This window comes from Mauremys reevesii, linkage group 2 (assembly GCF_016161935.1).
Source record: "Mauremys reevesii isolate NIE-2019 linkage group 2, ASM1616193v1, whole genome shotgun sequence".
Lineage (NCBI taxonomy): Eukaryota > Metazoa > Chordata > Testudines > Geoemydidae > Mauremys > Mauremys reevesii.
Window position 1 is genome coordinate 284,743,670 of NC_052624.1, and position 20,556 is coordinate 284,764,225.

The window sequence follows — 20,556 nt, forward strand, 5'->3', positions numbered from 1 at the left end:
ATGCCATCTGGTCCTGGTGACTTGTTAATGTTGAGTTTATCAATTAATTCCAAAACCTCCTCTAGTGACACTTCAATCTGTGACAGTTCCTCAGTTTTGTCACCTACAAAAGCCAGCTCAGGTTTGGGAATCTCCCTAACATCCTCAGCCGTGAAGACTGAAGCAAAGAATCCATTTAGTTTCTCCGCAATGACTTTATCATCTTTAAGCGCTCCTTTTGTATTTTCATCGTCAAGGGGCCCCACTGGTTGTTTAGCAGGCTTCCTGCTTCTGATGTACTTAAAAAACATTTTGTTATTACCTTTGGAGTTTTTGGCTAGCCGTTCTTCAAACTCCTCTTTGGCTTTTCTTATTACACTCTTGCACTTAAGTTGGCAGTGTTTGTGCTCCTTTCTATTTGCCTCACTGGGATTTGACTTCCACTTTTTAAAGGAAGTCTTTAATCTCTCACTGCTTCTTTTACATGGTTGTTAAGCCACGGTGGCTCTTTTTTAGTTCTTTTACTGTTTTTCTTAATTTGGGGTATACATTGAAGTTGGGCCTCTATTATGGTGTCTTTAAAAAGGGCCCATGCAACTTGCAGGGATTTCACTTTAGTCACTGTACCTTTTAACTTTTGTCTAACTAACCCCCTCATTTCTGTATAGTTCCCCCTTTTGAAATTAAAGGCCACAGTGTTGGGCAGTTGAGATGTTCTTCCCACCACAGGGATGTTGAATGCTATTGTATTATGGTCACTATTTCCAAGCGGTCCTGCTATAGTTACCTCTTGGACCAGCTCCTGCGCTCCACTCAGGATTAAATCTAGAGTCGCCTCTCCTTGTGGGTTCCGTACCAGCTGCTCCATGAAGCAGTCATTTAAAGTATCGAGAAATTTTATCTCTGCATTTCGTCCTGAAGTGAAATGTTCCCAGTCAATATGGGGATAATTGAAATCCCCCACTATTATTGGGTTCTTAATTTTGATAGCCTCTCTAATTTCCCTTAGCATTTCATCATCACTATTACTGTCCTGGTCAGGTGGTCGATAATAGATCCCTACTGTTATATTTTTACTAGAGCATGAAATTTCTATCCATAGAGACTCTATGGAACCTGTGGATTCGCCTAAGATTTTTACTTCATTTGAATCTACACTTTCTTTAACATATAGTGCCACTCCTCCCCCTGCACGGCCTGTTCTGTCCTTCCGATATATTTTGTACCCCGGAATGATTGTGTCCCATTGATTGGTCTCAGTCCACCAGGTTTCTGTGATGCCTATTATATCTATATCCTCCTTTATCACAAGGCACTCTAGTTCACCCATCTTATTATTTAGACTTCTGGCATTTGTGTACAAGCACTTTAAAAACTTGTCCCTGTTTATTAGCCTGCCTTTTTCTGATGTGCCAGATTCTTTTTTATGTGATTGTTTATCATCTGATCCGGCCCTTACATTATACTTCTCATTCCTCTGCTCTTGACTATAACCTGGAGATTCTCTATCATCAGACTCTCCCCTAAGAGAAGTCTGTGTCCGATCCACACGCTCCTCTGCAGCAGTCGGCTTTCCCCCATCTCCTAGTTTAAAAACTGCTCTACAACCTTTTTAATGTTTAGTGCCAGCAGTCTGGTTCCACTTTGGTTTAGGTGGAGCCCATCTCTCCTGTATAGGCTCCTCCCATCCCAGAAGTTTCCCCAGTTCCTAATGAACGTGAACCCCTCCTCTCTACACCATCGTCTCATCCACGCATTGAGACTCTGCAGCTCTGCCTGCCTACCTGGCCCTGCGCGTGGAACTGGGAGCATTTCTGAAAATGCCACCATAGAGGTCCTGGATTTCAGTCTCTTCCCTAGCAGCCTAAATTTGGCTTCCAGGACATCTCTCCTACCCTTCCCTATGTCATTGGTACCTACATGTACCACGACCACCGGCTCCTCCCCGGCACTACACATAAGTCTATCTAGATGCCTCGAGAGATCCGCAACCTTCGCACCAGGCAGGCAAGTCACCATACGGTTCTCCCGGTCATCACAGACCCAGCTATCTACATTTCTAATAATCGAATCTCCCATTACTAACACCTGCCTTTTCCTAGAAACTGGAGTTCCCTCCCCCGGAGAGGCAACCTCAGTGCGAGAGGCAACCCCAGAACCATCTGGAAGGAGGGTCCCAACTATGGGAAGGTTTCCCTCTGCTCCCATTGACTGCTCTACTTCCCTGGGCCCTTCTTCCTCCTCAACAGCACAGGAGCTGTCTAAGCGGAGGTGGGACAATTCTACAGTGTCCCGGAAGGCCTCATCAACATACCTCTCTGCCTCTCTCAGCTCCTCCAGTTCCGCCACCCTGGCCTCCAAAGTCCGTACATGGTCTCTGAGGGTCAGGAGCTCCTTGCACCGACTGCACACATACGCCACCCGGCCACAGGGCAGGTAATCATACATGCGACAGTCAGTGCAATAAACTGGATAGCCCCCACTCTGCTGCTGGGCTTCTGCCTGCATTGTCTCCTAGTTAGTGAACGGGTGGTTTAAAGGAAGAGGTTTTGAATGTAGTTTGGTTTATAGGTTTTAGGGGGGGGGCACGGGGAAGGGGTTAGGGCTGGCGAGGGGCTCCCACTCCCTTCCTGCTCCCCTTCTAAACTCCCTTGCGAAACTCCCTGTTAGCAGCCCCTGTTCGCAAAGCTCCCTGGTCGCTTGTGCGCGGCTTTATAAAGCCCTGGCCTGGCCTGAGTGAATGCCCCGCCCACTGATTAAGGCTCAGCCAATTACCAGAGGCTTCGAGCTTTCAAACCTGCCTCCAACTGCAGCATTATATTGGGGAAACACCACAAACAGGATTCATAACATAAGCCATGAGCAAAAGACCTACCCCCAAGTAAGTTTGGCAGCGTCCTTTTCCCCTCAGGGCTTAAGTCCAGCAACCCAAAGAATCACCCAAAGTCGCGAGGTAGCTGAGCCATGCTGCGAGTGAAAGGGGTGGCACTGTGAATGGGGAACAAGTGTGCCCACGGAGTAGAAGGCTTTGGCCCAGATATTCCCTTCAGAAGACATCCCCAGACTGGCTTAGGGATACTGGTGTGACCTCACCTTGCAGCCCCCAAAGAAGGAATTGGGTGGACTAAATGGACAGTGCCCCTCTCTATCTGAAGCCTAGCAAGGGAGGTACGTGGATCCCACTAGAATTTAAAATGATAAGTAAGGGAGGGGAGGCTCTACGGGACCTGGGCAGCTTTAGATGCAGTACCAGGCACGTAGGAGGATTTCCACTTCTGAGCCATGGAAGCAGAAATTGACTTTTCCTTTCCAGATTTAGCTAATATTCAGAAAGGGAATCTAGCACCTGCCTTCCGGATTTGAACACCTCAACATTCAGGAGTGCTCAAGCTCAGTTTCGGCAGCTGTTACTTCATTTCTCCCAAATCAAATATACTGATCCACTGTAATTTGATGTAGAAAAAGTAGGATAAGAAATGAAGAAGCAAGAAATGCTTCCCAGTGGTTTTTAGGACTGGAATTGCTATTTTCAACAGCTATTGCCCCTCACCCCCCCTTTTTTAAAGTTTTGTTTGTTTAAAAGGAAGACAGTGATATTGCATTGGCAAATTCCCCATAGAAAGAAAGAGTGGAACAAAAGAATAATAAAGGCAGCTCAACTTTTCCTCATTTATGGAGGACAGTCTTCTAATATGCATCCAGATATCCTCCAATCACACAAGCTGAAAATTGTTCCACTTTACTGCAGCTCTGTAACCATATGAGAACCAATCCTGTCTGTGTTCTGGGCACATCCAAAATTCCTGCTGAATGACCTGCCCTGGGAGCGTTACCAGTGACCCAGGGCTGGGGTAGAAGGAGGGTGCAGGTGGGGAGAGAGCCCAGCGCTGGGGCGGCAGGGGGTGTGGGTGTGGGGGGAGCCCAGGGCTGGGGCAGCAGGAGAGTGTGGGGTGGGGGGAGCCCAGGGCTGGAGTGGGGGGGCACCCAAAATTTTTTTTCCCTTGGGGCGGTAAAAAACCTAGAGCCGGCCCTGCAATGAAGTAAACTCTAGCCAACCCAAAGGTCACATTCAGTATTCTTGGGTGTCTGGAGGATTAGGCAGATTAAGTTGTTTGTTAAAGGGGGCGTGTTTAGTTTACCCAGGTTTCTGGGGAAGCAGCTGGATTTAGTTTGGCAAGGTATACAAGGCATTAGATATATTTGAACCTGGCCCTAATTGTACTGTTAACCACAAGGTAGAAAGGTTACATACAGAGGGGGGACAGCTTGTATTCAAATTAGGCAAACTTGACTCCTCATCAGAAGCACAGGTCACATCCTCATTGGTCCATGTCAGCTTGTAAACTAATAACCAGGCGCTGAACCGCCCATCGGGAACTGAATAAAAGCAGCTGGACTTCGCTTCCCAAGCGCAGTCACCCACAGACCGTGGCAATATCAGGGAACAAGGCTGTAGCTGTTGAAGCACCTGGAAGCGAACTGAAGTTTCTGGCTATCTCACAAAATTGGTCACTGAGCTGCCCAGGTGAGCTGGAGAGTCCCTCTTCCCCTTTTCCCCAGCTGGTCAGTAGCTTTGTACCTGCCTTTCCTTTCAGCCAAGCGAGGACATGAGCCTCCTGATGTAAACCCTTCCCAGAGGACGTGCACTGAGCTAGCAACTCAGTGAGGGTGCAATTCACCCCAGTGCCATGAGCCAGCAACAGAGCCAGGCTCCAGCTGAGTCCTCAAAGGAGGGTGGCAGTGGGACTGCAATGGTGATTGGACGTCTGCCCAAGGGAATTTCTCTCAGTGATGTAGATGCACGAGGACCAGGCAGGATTTTCTGACAGGTTAACCCCCGTTGTCTAGGAGGGATCGTGAGTCAATTCTCACATCTTTGGCCAGTGCTCAGGCCAGTCAGAAGACAAGGCGAGAAGCTGGCTGTGTGACCGCTTTCCTCCGGCTGGGTGTTCACCGAGCTGACCCTTCGATGGTCCGTTTAAACCCCATTTCATCCAGCCTCGGGCAGTAAACCCACTTGTGCCCCGTCCGGTTACAGATACTACAGCTTAGGTTTTGGGGCTCCCTTGGAGGTGGTCTACCCACATCGACCATCACCCCTGGTTAGCATTTATTTGAATCCCACTTCGTGGTGCCACCTATGTGCCCTCCTGGGACCCCAGCCTGGGCCAGTCACCCTTTGTTTTGTCTGTAGATTCATCTGCCAACTGGCCTGTGCTGTGCAGATCCTTAGGCTCCCAGTCCAGCAGCCACAGTTTAAGCTCATGGGGACATTCCCATAGCTCCAATCTTACCAGGTCATACAGTGACACCTGCACCTTGCGAGCAGCTATGCCAGCTGCTTTGTGCACCCCGGTCAGTTTCCCCACATGGATGTAGGAGGGGATGCAGGGGTTGGGGTGAAGGGGGCACAGTGCAGGGGTTGGGGCACCGGCGGGGGCTGGGGTTGGGGTGACGGGGGCACTGTGCCGGGGTTTGGGGCACAGGTGGTTGCTGGGGTGGGAGTGACGGGGGCACAGTGCAGGGGTTAGGGGCACAGGAGGGGCAGGGGTTGGAGTGAAGGGGGCACAGTGCAGGGGTTAGGGGCGCCGGAGGGGGCAGGGGTGGGGGTGAAGGGGGCACAGAGCAGGGGGTGGGGGCACAGGAGGGTCAGGGGTGGGGGTGACGGGGGCACACACAGTGCAGGGGTTAGGGGCGCAGGAGGGGCAGGGGTTGGGGTGAAGAAGGCAGAGTACAGGGGTTAGAGGTGCAGGAGGGGCAGGGGTTGGGGTGAAGGGGCACTGTGCCGGGGTTGGGGCACAGGAGGGGGCAGGGTTTGGGGTGAAGGGGGCACACACAGTGCAGGGTTAGGGGCACAGGAGGGGCAGGGGTTGGGGTGAAGGGGGCACACACAGTGCAGGGGTTAGGGGCATAGGAGGGGCAGGTGTTGGGGTGAAGGAGGCACAGTGCAGGGGTTAGGGGCATAGGAGGGGGCAGGGGTTGGGGTGAAGGGGGCACAGTGCAGGGGTTAGGGGCACAGGAGGGGGCAGGGGTTGGAGTGAAGGGGGCACAGTGCAGGGGTTAGGGGCACAGGAGGGGGCAGGGGTTGGGGTGAAGGGGGCACACACAGTGCAGGGGTTAGGGGCACAGGAGGGGGCAGGGGTTGGGGTGAATGGGGGTGGGGTTGGGGTGGAGCAGGGATGGGGGCCATGGGAAAGAGGGATGGGTAGGGACGGCCCTGGGTAGGCCACACACCTCAGTGCCTCTGAGACGGAGCCTCTGGGCTCCAGCACTTCTGTTTCACACTGTGAGCTCTGCCCCGCGAGTCCAACGGAGATAGACTCCTGGTCAGAGACTTTTGCCCTCTCCAGGGATCAGTGCAACTCAGCAAGTACTTGCAGCGACACCAGGCAGCATTTCAGCACAGAGCAGGCTTTCTTAGTCAACTGGATGATAGCACTGGAAAGTCCTTACTTTAGCAGAGGGAAGCAATGGCGAACACACAGGCCTTGCTGGCCAAGTCAGGGCTCCCTTGAGCCATGCTGCTAAAGGAACCATCCTGGGATCCTCTCTCTGTCTCAAAAAGAACAGGAGGACTCGTGGCACCTTAGAGACTAACAAATTTATTTCAGCATGAGCTTTCGTGGGCTACAGCCCACTTCATCGGATGCACAGAGTGGAACACACAGACAGGAGATATTTATACATACAGAGAACATGAAAAGGTGGAAGCACCCAGACCAACTGGAAGAGTCCAATCAATTGAGATGAGCTATCATCAGCAGGAGAAAAAAAACCTTTGAAGTGATAATTGTGATGATACATAGAAGGTGTGAGGAGAACTGAACATGGGGAAATAGATTCAATTAGTGTAATTACCCAACCATTCCCAGTCTCTGTTTAAACCTAAGTTAATTGTATCTAATTTGCATATTAATTGGAGTTCAGCAGTCTCTCTTTAGAGTCTGTTTTTAACGTTTTTTTGTTGCAAAATTCCCACCTTCAAGTCTGTCACTGAGTGGTTAGAGAGGTTGAAGTGTTCTCCCATTGGTTTTTGAATGTTATAATTCCTGATGTTAGATTTGCGTCCATTTATTCTTTTGCGTAGAGACTGTTCGGTTTGGCCAATGTACATGGCAGAGGGGCATTGCTGGCACATGATGGCATATATCACTTTGGTAGATGTGCAGGTGAACGAGCCCCTGATGGCGTGGCTGATGTGGTTAGGTCCTATGATGGTGTCACTTCAATAGATATGTGGACAGAGTTGGCATTGGGCTTTGTTGCAAGGATAGGTTCCTGGGTTAGTATTTATGTTGTATGGTGTGCGATTGCTGGTGAGTATTTGCTTCAGGTTGGGAGGCTGTCTGTGGTATGTCCTGGATGGAAGCTGGAGGCATGTAGGTGCGTATAGTGGTCAGTAGGTTTCTGGTATAGGGTGGTGTTTATGTCATTGCTTATTAGAACAGTTAGTGTCTAGGAAATGGACCACTTGTGTGGATTGGTCTAGGCTGAGGTTGATGGTGGGATGGAAATTGTTGAAATCATGGTGGAATTCCTTGAGGGCTTCTTTTCCATGGGTCCAGATAATGAAGATGTCATCAATGTAGCGCAAGTAGAGTAGGGCATTAGGGAACGAGAGCTAAGGAAGCGTTGTTCTAAGTCAGCCATAAAAATGTTGGCATAGTGTGGGGCCATGCAGGTACCCATAGCAGTGCTGCTGACTTGACGGTATGTATTGTCCCCACATGTGAAATAGTTGTGGGTGAGGACAAAGTCACAAAATTCAGCCACCAGGTTTGCCGTGATGGTATCGTGGATGCTATTCCTGACGGCTTGTTGTCCATCTTTGTGTGGAATGTTGGTGTAGAGGGCTTCTACATCCATAGTAGCCAGGATGGTATTTTCTGGAAGATCACTGATGGATTGTAGTTTCCTCAGGAAGTCAGTGGTGTCTCGAAGATAGCTGGGAGTGCTGATAGCGTAGGGCGTGAGGAGAGAGTCCACATAGCCAGACAATCCTGCAGTTAAGGTGCAGTTCCTTTGTGTCTCAGTCCCAGGTGAGAGCTCCTGATTCTCCCAAGACCAGGTCTTATCCTAGCCGCCTGCCACCTCCTGGTCCATTGTACTCTTCCTGCAGACTCAGGCTGAGTTTGCAAGTTCCACCTGCTGGAGGGCCCGGTGGATAGGTGTCAACTGTTCAGTCCTTGGGGGTTTCCATTGTCTTTCCAGATCCTCCATTGACCTGGGTCGGTTTCAGCCAGTCCCTTAATGACCCATTCACACCACCCCAGACAACTAGTGACCCAGCACCGCCTGTCTCCTGCTCTGCCCCTAGAGCAGCTTTTTAACCCTTTTGTGCCCATTGGGTAACAGTCCCTAGTTGAGTAAGTCACTGCCACGCATCTCATTCATAGAAATATTAAAGACAATTCCCTCTTCGTCACATCATGGACGACACTTTTTATTTAAAAAAAAAATAAGGAAAATTCCAACCAGAAACTACATTAGAGTTGTAGTTGAGAGAGCGTATCAGTAATGCAGGGTAAAACACATTATAGGGATGATGCTATTATCTGAAAATCAGTCATCATAAAATCAGGAAATTCACAATTACGATTAAACTTAAAAGAACTCCAGATACGTTAAGGTCACCCAAACAACCTTAACTTTGCCCTGTCAAAACTTCCATACAGTTAAAACTCACTGCAATCTTGTGCCTGGGTTACATTTTAATAGTCTAGTATATGATTATTATACCTTTTTCCTGTTATTCTTTATTACAGAAATGTTCTTTGTCAGCAGACATCTTAATTCTTCCCTGCTGTGCCACTATGCAAACCCCACACCCTTATGATTAAGGCATTTTAGTGGGGAGGAACTCAGATAACATTAAACTGATTTGTTAAAGGCACATTAGATTTTTTTTCCTCCTGGGACAACTACTGGGTAGAGTTAAAGTTGTCTGGGTGCCTTAACTGTGTATTTTCACACCTTTACATGTTTGTATCTTTTTAGATTTAACCCTAGTTGTGAATTTCTTTGGTTTTTAAGGTTTGTTTTTTGGATCATTACAACAGCTCTGTAAGATACTTTATCTGAATGACCGATATGTGCTCTCAACCATAATTAGGGTACCTGTGGTTCTACTAACAGGTGAATTTCCAGAGAAACTAGAAATAATTTGATAAAATTTCTCAGCTTTAACTTTTAATGATTTTTGGATGAGCTGTAACTGACCAAGCCATAATTAGACTGGCATACAGAGCCTGACTGACTGATGGATAAGGACCTATATTAAAAGATCTAGCCACCCTGAGACAGGTTCACTGGATAAAGCCATCTTTTGTCCCCCAAAACCAAGTGGAAACTAACCAGAAGACATTGTCATAAACACAGTAAGATGGTCTAGTGGGCAGAGGAGGGAAATAGACTTCAATGAACCATGGTTCTAGTCACAGGTCAGCCCCTTACTTGCTACAAGTTGCTGTTTCCCCGTGCCTCAGTTTCCCTCTCTAAAATGAGGACCATCCAGTGTGTGTGAGGTGCTCATCTGAACCTTGCTATGGCTGTAGTTTGTTCTGATTAAAACAGTCATGTGATCTCCTATGCTGACAGTGCAAGGATGGAGTTCCTCTGGCGTCCGTTGATGATGATCGGGATCCTTGCAGGGACTGCGGTGTCTCAGGGCTGCACCCCACCACCAGGGGGTAAGGAGCTGGCACAATGTTGTTCTCTTTTATTTTATACCCCATTCCCTTCGGCCCCAACCTCTGCCTCGTGAGACAGTAGAAACCCAGGAGATCCTTCCCTTCCCACCGCTGACCTGGGCAGGGGCTCCAGCTGGCGGAGGGGGGAGGGGGCAGACTGGGGAGGCTCCATCTGAACATCCTGCCCCATCCCTGCCTTGGGGAGCAGCTCCAGTTGGGTATGGGACAAAAGAGGCTGAGAGCGGTTCTGCCTGGGTGAGATCGCAGCAGAGACCTGCTGTCACTCCTGTCCCTGGGGGCCATGGCTCCCACTATGAACCTGGCTCTCATGCAGTGGCTGGTTTGTGTCACTGCCGGGAAGCGGCTCTGGCTCCATGTGGGACAAAGGGCATCTAGAGCCCCCCCAGTGATGGGCACGTCCCACCTCCCCTCTTCTCGCCCTCTGATTCCAGCTCAGAACTTGGCGCTGGGGCGCCCGGCCACTCAGACCTCCACATATGACAATGAAGAGATAGGAAAAGCCGTGGCTGGAAAGGCCGTGGATGGAAAACGCGATGGGAAGTGGCTACAAGGCTCCTGCAGCCACACCCAGCTCGACACAGAACCGTGGTGGAACGTGGACTTGGGCAGTCGTCAGTCTGTCTCCGCGGTGATCGTGAAGAACAGGGAGGACTGCTGTGGGGAGAGACTCGAGGGGGCCCAGATCCGCGTGGGAGATGCCGTGGCTGACCATGGCAAGCACGACCCCATGTGAGTTGCTTCTCCGTTCTCCGGAGTGAAACAACTCCTCCCAGCTCAGACTCGGGGGTTGGGTCTCATTGCCAGCCGAGGCCAGGGCGTGGTCTCTCAACCCAGGGGTGCAAGTGACTTAAAGGATTTACCGGTACTCCAGAGTCCGTAGGAGGGGCGGGGCCTCAACCAGAAGAGGCGTGGTCTCTGCCAGAAGAGGCGGGGCCTTTAAATCCCCAGGTGCTTTAAATCAGGATTTAAAGGGCCTGGGCCTGGGGCTGTGGTAACAGCAGCTGGGAGCCCCGGGCCCTTTAAATCAGCCCCGGAGCTACCAGCTGCAGCGGCTGGGAGCCCAGGGGGTGATTTAAAGAGCCTGGGGCTCCAGCCGCTGCTGCAGTGGAGCCCCAGGCCCTTTAAATTGCCATCGGAGGGGGCACCCGGCTGCTGCCGCTACCCCGGGCTCTGGTGGAGCTTTGAAGGGTAGCGGCAGTGGGAGCCCCAGGCCCTTTCAATCGCCACCTGAGCCCTGCTGCCGGAGCCCCGGGGTAGCAGTGGCAGCCAGGGGCTTGGGCAGTGAGTTAAAGGGCCTGGGGCTCCGCCTGCCACTACCACCCCGGGCCCTTTAAATTGTCCCCAGAGCCCTGCTGCCGCAGCCCTGGGGTAGCAGCCAGGGGCTCCAGCGGCAAGTTAAAGGGCCTGGGGCAGTAGCGGCGGCCGAGCCCTGGGCCCTTTAAATCGCTGCCGGAGCCCTTGGGTAGCGACTCCGGGGACGAGTTAAAGGGCCCGGGGTGGTAGTGGCTCCCGGAGATCTTAAATCGTCCGTGGAGCCAGGCTGCCAGAGCCCTGGGGAGGCAGCGGCGGGTCTCGGGTGGCTATTTTAAGGGTTGGGGCAGTAGCGGCTGCCGCAGCCCCAGATCCTTTAAATAGTCACCAGAGCCCTGCCGCCGCCGCTGTCCGAGCGCTCCAGGGATGATTTAAAGACCCCAAGTGGTAGCTGCGGCAGGAGCCCCGGGCCCTTTCAGTTGCCGCCTGAACCCTGCCACCACTTCCCCAGGGCTCCGGCAGCAGGGTTCTGGCGGCAATTTAAACGGCCCGGGGCTCCAGCCGCTGCTGGGAGCCACAGGCCCTTTAAATTGCCACCAGGAGAAGCCTATCCATCCCAGTACGGTGCACCGGCTCTTGCCAATACCCCGTACCGGGCCATATTGGCTTACTTTCACCTCTGTCTTAACCTAGGAGCTGCCTGAGGCTGTGGCTGCTGTGCCAGGGGTAGTCTGAGTTCCTGGATGGAGGGGAACCGCATGTCACTGAGCACAGCAACCCCTGCAGGGCAAGGCAGGGTAGAATAATCCCTCCAGGCTCCTGCGTGTTCTCTCTGCACTCGCAGCTGATCCTCGTGTAGAACCATCTCATCCAAGGCAACAGGAACTGATTTTCCTGGGATCCATAGATTTCTAGGGCCTGAAGAGACCTTTCCGATCATCTAGTCTGACCTGCAGTATCGTACAGGCCAGGACACCTCACACAGTGATTCTGCACTGAGCCCACAATTTCTCTGTGAGCTGCCGTGTATCTTTTAGGGCTTGTCTACACTGGCAAGCTTTGTCGATGAAACTAATGTCAACGAGGAAAAATCGACAAAAACAAAGTTGCCAAAGTGTGTCGACATTTTCTCCCTCTGTCAAGAGCTCATGTCCACATTTGGGGCACCATTGGCAACAGCGAGAGCAAAGGACTGTGGGTATATATCCCACAGTGCCTGGCGACACCATCCGTCGCTAGGTGTTGTGGGAATGCGGAAACAGAGCGTGGTGCATCCTGGGACGTGCAAAATGTACCATCATGCACCACTTTGTGTCCCAGCCCTCCAGTGGTTTCTGGCTTCCTTTCGCGCCGTTTTTCCAGCTGTCATTCTTTTGTAGTGCACACCAGCATCTGCAGTGAGAGAAGATGGATCCCGCACTTCTCTCGCATGCGCTGTTAGCTGTTGTGAGGACATCGCACATGGCAGCACAGTTACTCTCAGAGTTACTCGTAAAGTTACTGACAGAGAATGAATCACAGGCACCCGAGTGTGATATGGACAGCAGCTACTTAGCAGTACTTCGTGCATTCACAGAGCAGCTGCATACGGTAGAGCATCGCTTTTGGGCGAGGGAAACAAGCCCTGATTGGTGGGATCGCACTGTCATGCAGGCGTGGGATGAAGACCAGTGGGTACAGAACTTTAGGATGTGTAAAGCAACGTTCCTGGAGCTCTGTGCCGAGCTGGCTCCCGACCTGCAGTGCAAGGTCACCAGATTGAGAGCTGTCCTTTCGGTAGAGAAGCGTGTTGCAATCGCTGTGTGGAAGCTGGTGAATCCAGACTGGTATCGGTCAGTTGCAAATCAATTTGGAGTAGGAGAGTCCACTGTTGGAGCTGTAGTACTCCAAGTGTGCAGGGCAATAAATTGCATCCTGCTGTGCAGGACCGTGACTCTGGGAAATGTGCATAAAATAGTAGATGGCTTTGCAGAGATGGGTTTCCCTAAATGTGGTGGGCCGATTGATGGCACACACATGCCAATTTTAGTGCCAGACCACCTTGCCTCAGAATACATCTGTAGGAAGGGATATTTCTCCATGGTGTTGCAGGCACTTGTGGATCACTGGAGGTGTTTCACGGACCTCAATGCAGCCTGGTCTAGAAAGGTGCATGACGCACACATCTTCAGGAACAGTGGCCTGTACAGAAAGCTGCAGGCGGGGACTTTCTTTCCAGACCACAAGATCACAGTGGGGGATGTGGAAATGCCCATAGTAATCATGGGAGACCCGGCTTACCCCTTACAGCCCTGGCTCATGAAACCTTACACAGGGCACCTGGACAGCAGCAAGGAGCGTTTGAACAACAGGCTGAGCAGGTGCCGCATGGTAGTCGAATGTGCCTTTGGCTGTTTGAAAGCTCGCTGGAGGTGTCTCAATGTCAGGCTAGACCTTACCAAGGATAATATTCCCGTGGTCATAGCCGTGTGCTGCACTTTGCACAATCTGTGTGACTCTAAGGGTATGTCTACACTATGAAATGAGATCGAATTTATAGAAGTCGTTTTTTTAGAAATCATTTGTATACAGTCGATTGTGTGTGTCCCCACACAAAATGCTCTAAGTGCATTAAGTCGGCGGACTGCGTCCACAGTACCGAGGCTAGCGTTGACTTCCAGAGCGTTGCACTGTGAGTAGCTATCCCACAGTCTCCACTACCCATTGGGATTCTGGGTTGAGATCCCAATGCCTGATGGGGCAAAAACAGTGTCGCAGGTGGTTCTGGGTACATGTCGTCAGGGCCGCCTCTTCCTCCTTCTCTCCCTCCGCGAAAGCAACGGCAGACAATCGTTTTGCGCCTTTTTTCCTGGGTTACCTGAGCAGACGCCTTACCATGGCAAGCACGGAGCCTGTGCAGCTCACTGTCACCGTATGTCTCCTGGGTGCTGGCACACATGGGACCGCATTGCTACACAGCAGCAGCTCATTGCCTTTTGGCAGCAGACGGTGCATTACGATTGGTAGCCATCGTCATCGTACTCCAGGGTGCTCTTTTAGCCGACCTTGATGAGATCAGTCGGGGCGCCTGGGCAGACATGGGAGTAACTCAGCCAGGTCATTCCCATCTTCTGCCGAGCACCAGGAGATGACGATGGCTAGCAGCCCTACTGCACTGTCTGCTGCCAGCCAAGATGTAAAAGATAGATGGAGTGGATCAAAACAAGAAATTGACCCAATTTGTTTTGTGAAATCAACGGCCTGCTAAACCCAGGGTTTTGAGTTCAATCCTTGAGGGGGCCATTCTGTGTGACAGTTGTTTGTGTTTCTCCTTGATGCAAAGCCACCCACTTTGTTGATTTTAATTCCCTGTAAGTCACATTGTCAGTCGCCCCTCCCTCCATCAGAGCAATGGCAGACGATTGTTTCGCACAAAACCAGGCAAGGATGTGATGGCAGCACAGTGACAAGAGTGATGAGGATATAGACATGGTCACAAACTTCTCACAAAGTACGGACCGCGCAATGTGCCCTGGCAACGTGCACATGATGCTGATGAGCTCTGTGTGAGCTTTGCATGGTCACCTGTGCTGATCAGCTTGCCAGGCTGGCCAAACAAGAAATTAAATTCAAAAGTTTGCGGGACTTTTCCTGTCTACCTGGCCAGTGTATCTGAGTTGAGAGCGCTGTCCAGAGCGGTCACAATGGAGCACTCTGGGATAGCTCCCGGAGGCCAGTACTGTCGAATTGCATCCACACTATCCCAAATACGACCCAGGAAGGCCGATTTCAGAGCTAACCCCCTTGTCGGGGGTGGACTACAGAAATCGATTTAAAGAGCCCTTTAAGTCGAAAAAAAGGGCTTCATCATGTGGATGGATCCAGGGTTAAATCGAGGTAACGCTGCTAAATTTGACCTAAAGTCATAGTGAAGACCAGGCCTAAGGGTGAAATGTTTGCTCAGGGGTGGAGCACTGAGGCCGAGCATTGGCTGCACAGTTTGAACAGCCAGATGCTAGGGCTGTCGGAGGAGCCCAGAGGGCTGCTATTAACATCAGAGAGGCCTTGAGGAACCACTTTCACAAGGAGGGGCAGTAACATGTGTGCTTTGAAGTTGCTTCCCTGGTGCATCCATGTACAATTTTGGGGCCCAAAATCCATGCAACAAAATGCTTTAGAAGCCTGTTCCCGAGGGTGAATTGATTGCTATACGCTTTTGTAGAACACAGAATAAAAACGCTGGACCGTTAAATACCTCGGCCTTTGGTTATTGTTAAAAAAGGTAAAACCTCACAAGTGTGTGTCACTCCAGCTCTCATTGTGCAAGCTGAGAGGGGGTGGAGTGACGGGGAAACTCAGGAGTGCTGTGCAGTGCAGAGGAATGTGTGGGCATCGAGGAGGGTGGGGTTGGCACAGAATTGTGCATCTGCATGTGCTGCAGTGGAGCACCAGGGATCTGCTCAGTCTGCAGCTCTATCAGAGACTTGAGCATCTCTGTCTGACTCTCCATAACTTTTATCATCCACTCTGTCGCTCGCCTAGCAAATGCAGCGTTCTCTTTTCTGTCCTGCCTTTCGGCTCCCCAGCACTCTTTGTGTTCCCGGGTCTGTCTCTCACCGTGCTGCAGCACCTCCTGGAACATGTCTTCTCTGCTGCGCTTAGTGTTCTTATCTGCCGAAGCTTGTCGGCGGGGGTGCACGGTGTGGTCCTCAAGGTCTGTGCTGAACAGAAGAGCGATTGTTACATTCCAGCAAACGGCTGAAACATTTCAGTAACAAGGGCCTTTTGCTCGCAGAAATCACTTTCTCTCTGAGGCCTTGGCTACACTTGAGAGTTACAGCGCAATAAAGCCGCTCACAGCACTGTAACTCACTCCCCGTCCACACTGGCAAGGCACAGACAGCGCTGTATCTCCGTGGCTACAGCGCTGCAGGTACTCCACCTCCCCGAGAGGATTAACAGCTGCTGCGGAGTGGCTGAGACGCTGGTGCTCCAGTGTAAACGGGGAGTAACCTTATTACGCAGTGATTGACCTCTGGAAACTCCCCATAATCCTTTTAAGTGAAAGTTCCTCTCCTTGTTTTGTTGTGCTGCCTCTGTTTGTTTTGTTGTGAACTCCGGGCCCCGGGAGCTGCTTATCAAAAAAACAAACCCAGCTCCTGTTTGCTGTGAATGAGCAGAGGCAGGCAGGGGTGCTCCCTTTGGAACGCCCACAGCTAATGTTTGCTTGAAGAGAGAGGCGGCGTGCGGGGGAGGGGGAGGCAGGGGAAGGGTCCCCTTCGGGGAGCGGCTGCTTATCTGGTCGGTGAGAAAAAACAAACAGCTGCTGCTTGCTTTCAGTGAGTGAGGGAGGTGTGGAGGAGGGAGCAGGGTCGGAACTGGCAAGGCAGGGAGCTGACACAGTGTCCGCACTCCAAAAATCCACTTTGTCTCCCCCTACAATCCCTGTCACACTCCACTCCCCCTTTTGAAAAGTATGTTGTAGCCACTTGAACGCTGGGATAGCTGCCCATAATGCACCGCTGCAAATGTGGTCATGACAGTGCGCTGGCAGCTGGCAGTGTGGACAGACTGCGGCGCTTTCCCTACTCAGCTCTGCGAAGACAAGTTTAACTCCCAGCGCTGCACAGCTGCAAGTGTAGCCATACCCTGAGACTCTAGGCAGGCACACGGCTCCACGGGCAGGGCCGGCACCAGTGAAGGAAGCAGGTGCTTGGGGTAGCCAATGGAAAGTGGTGGCACGTCCAGGTCTTTGGCGGCAATTCAGCAGCGGGTCTCTCAGTCTCTCTCTGTGGGAAGGACCCGCCACCGAAGAATGAAGCGGCGGTGGCAGAGCTACCGCCAAAGTGCCACCGATCACGGCTTTATCTTTTTTTTTTTTTCCGCTTTGCCACTTGGGGCGGCAAAAAAGCTGAAGCCGGCCCTGTCCACAGGCACCCCAATCATGGTGAGTGTTGGGAGTGGGGGGAGGCGTTTGTGCGTATGGACAAAACGGTCACGGCTTGCAGGGCAGCTTTGCAGGGAATGCATCCTAAAATTATCCTACATTTTTTCACTTTGTCACTGCTGGCTGACATCTCACCGCTGCAGGTAACCAGGGAAACCAGGGCCCAACTACTGCATGCTTGTGGCTTTCACCCCGCTCCATATGCAGCTCACTATGTGCCGCTTTGGTCCCAGCTCCAGTGGTTGCTAAATGGCAGGGGACAGTTTCCGACAATGGGGGAACTAACAAGGCTGCAGTCCCTTGGAATCGGTAGCAGAGGATTAACAAATACCTCTTGGAAACTTTCCAGAGCCTCTCTCTGGAGGATCCCCTGCAGGTCTCCATGTCCATCGACACCCTGATTGGCCATGCAGATTAGCTACACAGGGCAATGTCCAGCTCACAGAAAACACTACCTGCCTCCCACGTTTTGATTCCCTACACAAGCCACAGCAACGTACCTAGCGTCTCATCTCTTTCCTGCTCCCCGTTGAGCACTTCTGGAGTGGAGAAAAGTTCCTGGCAGCCTGCCTCACCGGGCGACCCCGCTGGGAGCTCCACATCCTCTTCTAGCTCGACTTCTTCATCCAGAATTTCAGCCTCCGGGTTACCCCCTCTTTCTGCTGCCTCCGAAGTATCCATGGGGCTATCGGTGATGGAGGTGGGGTCACCACCGAGGATAGCATTCAGCTCCTTATAGAAGCAGCAGGTCTTAGGTGCGGCACCAGAGCAATGGTTCACCTCCCGCGCCTTGTGGTACACCTGCCTCAGCTCCTTTATCTTCTGCTGCGTGTCCCGATCAGAGCCCTTTTCGCACAAGCCTCGAGAAATTTGCCTGTATGTGACTTGATTCCTACGGCTCGCCCGCAGCTGTGACTGAACAGACTCCTCTCCCCATATACTGATCAGATCCAACAGCTCGGTGGTGGTCCAAGCGGGAGCGCGTTTGGTGCGATAGCCAGCCATGCTCACGTGGAAAGCCACCTGGGAAGCCAGCAAGCAGGAAATGAGATTTCAAATTCCTGGGGCTTGCAAGGGGGTGGCGGGTTGGCTGCAGGACAGTAGAGTTCAAACAGCTCACCAGAGTGGCAGCATGGGAATTGTGGGACACTTTCTGGAGGCCAATAAAATAAAAAAAAAAACCCTGCGGTGTCTACACTGGCTGTTTGTCGACAGTAAAGGGAGGGGAAAAGACAAAAGTATCTTGCAGGGGTGGAAGTTCTTTGTCGCCAAAACCGGGCGTTGTTTTTTTTTAAAAAGGCCCATTGACGTGTGTGTGCTATCGCTGTTTTGTCGCCAAAAGATAGTTTTTGGTGACAAAACTTGCCAGTGTAGACAAGCCCTTAGACAGACGTCCGGTCTTGATTTAAAGACTCCAAGGGAAGGAGAATCCACCATGTCCTTCGGTTAATGCTCCCTTGGTTAATGACCCTGGCTGATGAAATGTGAACCTTATTTCTAGTGGGAATTGGGTTGTGACGGGAAAGGGACACACCCCGTCTCTTACAGTCCGTCATTCACTCCGTGCTTTGGCCTCTGCAGGCTCAGAGTTAAAGGGTCGTCAGTCCTGCTGCCAACTCGCCTGTGCTCCCTAATCTCAGCCTCTCGCTCTTGTCTTCTGCTCTTTGCAGCTGCGGGACCATCACCGACACCAGACCAGGATCCCTCAGCACCATCTGCTGCAACGGGCTGGAGGGCCGTTACGTCACCGTCACCATCCCGGGCAGGGCAGAGTATCTCACCGTGTGTGAGGTCGAGGTCTATGGCACCCAGCTGGGGGATAAGTGCTAGGAAGCTGGAGTGACAGTCCATGGTGCGGGGAAGCACCTTGCCCTGTGCTCGGAGCAGAGAGGGGAGGTTGGTTCACGAATGAGCCGCTGTCACCTAATAAACTCCACTGGTCCCTTCCTGCCTCTCCTGTCGTTTGTCTCCATCCCGCACCCTTCTGGCCATGTCTCCCCTCCCCTTCCCTGCCCCTACAGGCCATGTGATTCTGATCCCACATGAGCCAGTGGAGCCTTGGCTCCAAACCCCACATGGGCTTTGGGTTAATCCAGCTCTTCTGCTGCTGCTTCCAGACCTTCCCTCCTCCCATGCCCATTCCCCAGCCTGCTCCCCCCTCTGAGTACAACCCGCTCCCCTGCCCCTTCTCCAACCTGGGGCTGAGGCGCCTGTTCTCCATTCCCCCTTCAACCCAATGCTCCTTCACAGCCCTCCCCCGAACTCCAGCTGCCCTGCTGTCACTGCTAGCCCTGGGCCATCAGCAGAGCGGGGCTGGCTTTGGCCTGTCCATCCACAAACTCTGCAGCTGCTTGGGCCATGCTGGGACGCCTCTGACCCTGAGGAGCCCCAGGAGTGTGGAAGAGCAGAGCTGACAGCTGATATGGGGCCAGATGCCAGGCGGGTGCAATTGGGCACAACTCCACTGGTGGCCCTGGGATTGCAGCCACTTATGCCAGGGCTGAATTTCACCCTTATATTGTGCACAGTGAACGTGAGCCAGGCAGCAGCAGCAAAGCGGTGCCCAGCCCCGAGCCTGGGCAGCGAGGTGACTGTCAATGTGTGGAAGAGTCCGGCCAAGTTCCCGTGGTAACAGTATGATGTACGTCTGCTGTCATCATCCTGGCGTCCCCCCCACAGCTCGGCCGATGCCCCTCAGTCCTGCCCCCAGCCTCCTGCTATCCCAGAGAGCCGTGTTTGCTGAGCAGACGCAGACATTCCTGGCACTTTGTATTGTGACTCTGCTGTGGGCAAATGGCTCATAGGTTTTAAGCCCAGAAGGGACAAGCATGATCATCTAGTCTGACCTTCTGCACATCGCAGGCCACAGACCCTCACCCACCCACTCCTGGAACTAACCTCTAACCTCTGGCTGAGTTACTGACGTCCTCACATCACATGTTACAGAGAATCCACCATTTACACTAGTTACACGTACAAGTGACCCAGGCCCCATGCTACAGAAGAAGGTGAAAAATCCTTAGGGTCTCTGCCAATCTGACCTAGGGGAAATTCCTTCCTGACTCCAAATGTGGTGATCAGTTAGACCCTGAGTATGTGGATAAGACCCACCAGCCAGACACCCAGGAAAGAATCTCTGTAGTAACTCAGAGCCCTCCCTGGCTAGTGTCCCATCACCGGCCATTGCAGATATTTGCTGCTGGCAGCCGCAGCTCAGCTACGTGCCATTGTAGGCAGTCCCATCATACCACCCTGTGACGGAGCGATTCTGGCGGGACCCAACTGAGAGTGCCAAATCAGGGCCAATTGCTTAAACAGGGCAGTTACAGCCCTAGGCTGGGGTTTTCCACCTCTAAGGCAAACCAAACCAGCCAGACAAAAAGGACTTTGGTCTCACCCCACTGGCTAACCACAAGTCACACAAGCAATTTCCTTAGACACTCCAGTCTCCCAGTATCACCACCAGTGCACTCGTCCTGGGGATAAATGGTTATGAAAACCAACACCCCAATAAAAGAAAAAGGTTCCCTCGATCCCAAAGGACCAAGCCCCAGACCCAGGTCAATATACACATCAGATCTTACCCACAAATCACGCTGTTGCCAATCCTTTAGAATCTAAAATCTAAAGGTTTATTTACAAAGGGAAAAAGGTAGAGATGAGAGGTAGAATTGGTTAAATGGAATCAAT

General features: G+C 51.9%; 1 protein-coding gene across 2 annotated transcripts in view; it reads left to right on the forward strand.

Annotated features, from left to right (window-relative positions):
* Window positions 1–18,812, forward strand: part of LOC120398651 (fucolectin-like) — a 42,795-nt gene extending 23,983 nt beyond the window's left edge. The window contains exons 1-4 of one of the 2 annotated variants that reach the window (XM_039526206.1): window positions 4,362–4,504; window positions 9,577–9,668; window positions 10,121–10,418; window positions 18,537–18,812. In XM_039526206.1, the coding sequence (XP_039382140.1) occupies window positions 9,584–9,668; window positions 10,121–10,418; window positions 18,537–18,696 (543 nt within the window). In that variant the 5' untranslated portion in view covers window positions 4,362–4,504; window positions 9,577–9,583 and the 3' untranslated portion in view covers window positions 18,697–18,812. Of the gene's footprint in view, window positions 1–4,361; window positions 4,505–9,576; window positions 9,669–10,120; window positions 10,419–18,536 lie in introns of those variants that run through there. The other variant, XM_039526207.1, reaches the window with a different exon arrangement.
* The last annotated feature ends 1,744 nt before the right edge of the window (window positions 18,813–20,556 follow it).